Source organism: Eupeodes corollae, chromosome 1 (assembly GCF_945859685.1).
Source record: "Eupeodes corollae chromosome 1, idEupCoro1.1, whole genome shotgun sequence".
NCBI lineage: Eukaryota > Metazoa > Arthropoda > Insecta > Diptera > Syrphidae > Eupeodes > Eupeodes corollae.
In genome coordinates this window covers 200,380,752-200,387,005 of record NC_079147.1, presented here as the reverse complement: position 1 = coordinate 200,387,005, position 6,254 = coordinate 200,380,752, and the positions used below count along the sequence as shown (strand labels likewise).

Below are 6,254 nucleotides of genomic sequence, written 5' to 3'. Positions count from 1 at the left end.
GAAATAAATGATGGTGTTCCCCATGGCTTCGTTCTGTCTCAGAATTTCTTCCTCATATTCATAAACAGTATGTTTTATGCCTTTCTTTGTTTTACAAAAAACGTTGTGTCAAATTAGCTACTTGCATTCAACTTTCTAAACAATTAAGCCGTAATAGTCGCAATTCCGAGAATGCTTATTGTTATATATATATGAGTAAATGCCTAAAAGAAATCTACTGTAGTAATAATACACTCTGTAAAACATATCGAAATCACCTTATCGAGTATCATGTAAGCTTTACTGAATACTTCATTATTCTTAATAAAATTCTATTCTATTCGCATACTTTGAACTATCAACAAGTCTTTTCTTTATTCAATACATTACAAAATTGGCGACGAGAAATTTTATATTATAAAAAAATCATTGTAATAGAAAAGCAAGCATCGAATTTCGATTAGTTTTTTTTTTTTTTTAAAACAAAATTTTAATCGGTTCAAAATCTAAAACGTTGAAACACGTTTTGCGAATATTTTCAATGGCCAACGACAAAAGCACCGTAGTCCATTCGACGACCATCAGTGAATTTAATCCAAGCGAAGACAAATGGGGCATTTGGAAAGAGCGTTTGGACATTCACTTCACCGAAATAAATTGCACCGATGAAAAAGCAAAAAAAGCGATTTTATTAAAATCAATTGGATCTTCAGCATATGAATGATACGGGGGCACCGCGCACATTTGTTCCGAAGACTTTCTACGAGAAGCATTTATCACAGTATCCGCTAACGGCTTGTAAGATCCCATATAGAACTTACGGTGGAAATGAAATTAATATAATTGGTGAGTGTTTAGCAAGTATTACTTATGAGGACACCAGCAAACGTATAACAGTTGTAGTGACCGATGCAAACGCACCACCTTTATTAGGTAGAAATTTTCTACGTGCATTTAAATTTTTGCTAGTGCAAATGGATCAAAATCATGAGAACCTTGTTCACTCGATTCGATCTCCAGAGAATCGAAGTTTGTCCGTAATTGTAGGCCAAATTAAAAGTCAATTTTCAGAACTTTTCGATGGCCAATTGGGCGAATATAATGTTTGTGAAATTTCATTGCAAATTGATAGTCAAGCCAAGCCGGTATTTTGTAAGCCACGACCAATTCCAATTGCTTGGAAGTCTGAAATTGAACAAAATCTGAGAGATTTAGTTGTAAACGGCGTTCTTGAACAAATTGAAACTGCGAAGTGGGGAACACCGTTAGTTCCCGTTCCTAAACCAGATGGCAAATTACGTGTTTGTGGTGACTACAAAACTACAATTAACAAGTTTCTTGTTGATGTTAAATACCCATTGCCTCTGATCGAGGAAATCTTCACATCGTTACAAGGTGGAGAATTATTTAGTAAATTAGACATGAGTGCTGCCTATAATCAATTGTGTTTGGATGAAGCATCATCTCTATTGTGTGCTTGGAGTACTCATATTGGTACATTTAAAATAAAAAGATTACCTTTTGGCGTAAAGCCGGCAGCTGCTATTTTTCAAATGCACATGGAAAATTTACTAAGGGGTATCAATGGCGTAGTTGTATATCAAGATGATATCACAGTCACTGGAAGAGATTTCAAAGACCATCTCTTTAATTTAAAATCGGTTTTAAAAAAAATGGCCGATGCTGGTTTGAGATTGAATGCAGTTAAATGCATTTTCTTTCAAAAACAAATTTCTTATCTTGGTTTTACCATTGATAAAAATGGTCTGCATAAGAACAGAGAAAGATTTGCGTCTATTTTGGATGCACCTATTCCTAAAGATATTCATGAATTGAGAGCATTTATTGGCATGGCTAATTACTACTCACGCTTCATAAAAGATTTTTCAAATAAAATGAATCCGTTGTACATTTTGCTTCGGAAAGACGTTCAATTCATATGGAACACAGATTGTGAAAAGGCATACGATTTAATAAAACATGACATTTCGTCAGAGCAAGTGATGACTCATTTCAATCCAAAACTTCCAATCGTTCTAACTACTGATGCATGCAAACATTCTGTGGCAGGAGTCTTATCGCACCGGTTTCCGGATGGGCTCAAACCCGTTGCTTTCATTTCGAGATCCTTATCCAAAAGTGAATTGAATTACTCCGTCATTGAAAAAGAAGCATTAGTCACTAAATTGAAACAATATTTATTGGGAAACTTTTTCACCATCTCAACAGATCATAAACCCCTATTATCTATTTTTGGTGAAACACACGGTTTACCTTTGATGGCCGCAGCTCGCATGCAGCGCTGGGCCCTGATATTGAGTGGTTTCAATTATGAAATTAAATATGTAAAGGGCATCGATAATGAGGCTGACAGTTTATCACGTTTACCTCAGCTATCGTACATTGAAAAATATAATGATGCAAACTATATAGATTTGATTGAAAAAGATAATGCTTTTCGAATAAATTTTAAAAATATTGCCATTGAAACGAGACGCGACCCCATTCTCAGTAAACTTTTGGAAGCTATCGAAAGCACCACTATTGACAAATTGGATTCCAATTTTGATGTGTTCAAAAGCAAATCACTTGAACTTACCGTCCAATATGGATGCATCATGTGGGGGTTTCGAACGGTGGTGCCAACAAAACTTCGGCAATATATTCTTAATGAATTACATGCATCCCATATGGGAGTAGTCAAAACCAAATCATTGGCAAGATCATACGTATGGTGGCCAAAAATTGATTCTGAAATTGAAAATTTAATAAAAAAATGTGTTCCGTGTCAACAATTGCAGGCAAGTCCACCCAAAGCCGAGCTAATACCATGGGTACCAACAGACTCAGTTTGGAGTCGAATTCATATCGACTTTGCTGGACCAAAGCTTAACCATTATTTTTTAATCGTGGTAGATTCACACACGAAATGGGCTGAAGTTTTTAAAACAAAAATAATCACATCTGCCTTTACTATTGGTAAATTGCGCGAGTTGTTTAGTCGCTATGGAATTCCAGACAAAATTGTTAGCGACAATGGAACTCAATTCAAGTCTGCCGAATTCAATGACTTTACCACACGTAACAATATTGAACACATTTTCACTTCCCCAGGTCATGCCGCAACAAATGGCCAGGCTGAGAATTTTGTAAAAACGTTCAAAAAGTCATTCATTGCTAGTGTAAACAGTGCAAAGTCAATGAATTCATCGCATAATATAGACACGATTATAAATCGAATTTTGCTCGATTATCGTAACACAATCCACTGTACAACAAATGAAACGCCAGCGAAATTATTTTTTGGACGCACTTTGCGTACACGCTTCAGTAATTTGCGACCACCAACCGTTAGTGAGGTAGTTGAAAGCAAGCAAAACAAACAAATAAAATATTTCAAAGGCAAACGAAATGTAACTTTTAATAAAGGTCAAAAAGTTATGATTAGAAATTACAAAGATCCTAACAATGCATCATGGTTGCCAGCAAAGATTAAACAAAAAATGGGTCCACGTACGTATACTTGTGTCTACACACACAACAATAAAGAAATAAATCGTCATTTGGATCAAATTCGTGATCAATCTATTGATACAGATAAACCTCTATATGAAGATGTTAAGGCAAATGCGACTGTGATCAGTGTTTCTGATGAGAGTTCAGGTAATGAATTGCAATCGTCACCGTCATCTAGCAACGATTCTAAGGCTAATGATCCGGACTGGATTCCAAATGCAACTCGAAGCACTTCGGATTCGGGCCATCATGAAAGACAAAGAAAATTGCGCTCGTACAGAAATCGTAAAGTTAGTTGAAAGTCTTCTTAATTGCCTGTTTGCCATAGAAATATGAATAGTTAATTTACTTTTAATTCAAATTTTATAATTGTTATGATTCAGTTAATTTTTATATTTTTCATCAGACTAGCAAACATATAATAATTTGTATTATAAAAAACTTTAGGGGGAGCGTGTTATATATATATGAGTAAATGCCTAAAAGAAATCTACTGTAGTAATAATACACTCTGTAAAACATATCGAAATCACCTTATCGAGTATCATGTAAGCTTTACTGAATACTTCATTATTCTTAATAAAATTCTATTCTATTCGCATACTTTGAACTATCAACAAGTCTTTTCTTTATTCAATACATTACACTTATTATTATTAGTTTTGCCCTTGAGCTCATTTTCAGTTTCGGCTTCGCCTGACGTTTACGAGTTTAGCCATATAGGAATTCAATGTATGCTATTACAATTAAGCTTCGACCTCACGTTTCGTTTTGACAATCGTAAGGAAAAGAACGTTATGGTATGTTACGTTACTCCAAACGGACTCCAAATTTGCTGAACATTTGCTTTTTCTGACAGCTCAAAAGCTGTAAAAAAAAGTCAAGAAACAAAATACTCCTTTGGGGGGATTCCCATTGGTTATTATAGGCTGTGTACGCTACTTCCGCGATAAATTTAATTTTTTCCATTTCAAATCTCATATTTTTTTTATTTTGATAAAAAATAACAGATGCTGACAAAAGTGCCATTTTAGAAATGTCATATGGGAAATGTCATTTAAAGCAACCTCGAAGCAGGCCCAACGTAACGCAGACGAAGCCAAAGCTGAAGCGTGTTTGTGATTCAACCATAAACTTCAGAAAGGACATAACAACAACAGCATGCAACCCAGTGAAGTTGTATAATTTTGTTGTTGGTTCGTTTGCATTCTTCTTTTATCCATACATTGGAAAACTATTAATTATTGGCATAATATTACATCAAAGACCGTAAAAATATTATCACAGTCTGTGAATTACAAAATACGTTAGTGTAGGCTACTTACAGTTGACGCGAAGTCAACCACCATATTGACTGGACCAGACTGCAAAAAATTTCGTTTTGATTAATTGTTTTTGTTTTTGGAATGTTGCGGTGTCGCAGCGACCTACATAGAAATAAGTTGCGAATTCAAACGGATGGCGGGCGGGCGTCTGCATTAAGCTATTTCTAATTAAGTATGTTCTGATTTTTCGATGTTGGTTAAAATTAAGTGTAGGAGTTTAACGTAGGTATATGTGGCTTAGATTTATGAACCGGGACAGCCAGACACCATTATCACATCGGCGTCATCGACAAAAATCAAATTCAATTAATTTTCACACGTTATATTGGTAATTGTTATGTTATCGTACCATGATTAATTTACTTTTTATTATTTATTAATCTATGTCGTAAGAGATTTATGTATATGTTTACAGTCAAATAACTGATTTTCGCAGCATCTTATTCATTAATTTGAAACAAATTAATCTCTTACTATAATATCCGAAAAATAAAATAAAAACAAAAATTACCTAGCCTCATAGCTGTATTCCAAAAGTAAAATTATATGCATACAAATCTGAATTATTTTTATAAATGAATTTGGCTAAATATTTAAAACGTTTTACATATAGGTATCTGTGGCATGATGGCTAGTGCGTTTAACTGACCAACACAAGTACTCTTACGCCCAAATGGTGTCAGGGAATGGGAACACGAGACAGGCTCCACCAACGGTTGCCCCCAAGGCCCCTGTTCCTACTCTTTATTGCCTGGCCTGGAGCAATTTAGACCTTAATGGGCGCGCTGCCGGAGACGCGCCTAAGAGTCCTAGCTGTGAATGTAAATTCAATATGTTCCAATTGTTCAGTCCCGATGTGTTTATGGCTAGCGAAACTAAGCTAACACAAATTGACTCATAAAAATTACAATATCGTAAGAAGAGACCGGCCGACTCCACTCAAGGAGGCGGTGTCGCTCTCTTTATATGAACAGGCATAAAATATAAAGTCGTATACAACAATGAATTGCGAAAGCTCAAGACTCTGGAAGTTTGCGTTGTATGCATCTCTCTCCTTCAAGGGAAGCGGATGTATATGATTGTGGCTTATGTGGCTGGAGCTCCGCAGGTTACTTACTTTGCATCAGAACTCGAGATTCTTTTTAGGGAACTTAAAGTGAGTTTTGAAGAAAACTATTTCATCTTGGACGAAACAATAAAACGAACGATGGGACAGACAATACCAAAATACAAAGAATGGGACCAAATCGACGCTTACAGAAACGCGACTATTGACGCACTGCGAAGGCACAAGAGTGGCTTACTGACAAGACTCAAAAACTTGTACACACACACGACTTGGAGGTTAGGACACTGAAGTCTTCAATAAAAAATGTCAATCTGTTGATTAAGAAGAACTACAGGTTATCAATTAACAATTAACAAGTACTGGGA

At 35.5% G+C, this 6,254-nt stretch overlaps 1 protein-coding gene across 1 annotated transcript; it reads left to right on the top strand.

The window, feature by feature from the left end:
* Positions 1-695: 695 nt before the first annotated feature.
* Positions 696-3,794, top strand: LOC129948072 (uncharacterized protein K02A2.6-like). The gene has a single exon (XM_056058894.1). The coding sequence runs from the start codon at positions 696-698 to the stop codon at positions 3,792-3,794; it is 3,099 nt and encodes a 1,032-aa protein (XP_055914869.1).
* The last annotated feature ends 2,460 nt before the right edge of the window (positions 3,795-6,254 follow it).

Bases quoted from the DNA above. Each gene is read 5' to 3' on its own strand.
- LOC129948072 (XM_056058894.1), top strand. From the start codon at position 696: ATGAATGATACGGGGGCACCGCGCACATTTGTTCCGAAGACTTTCTAC.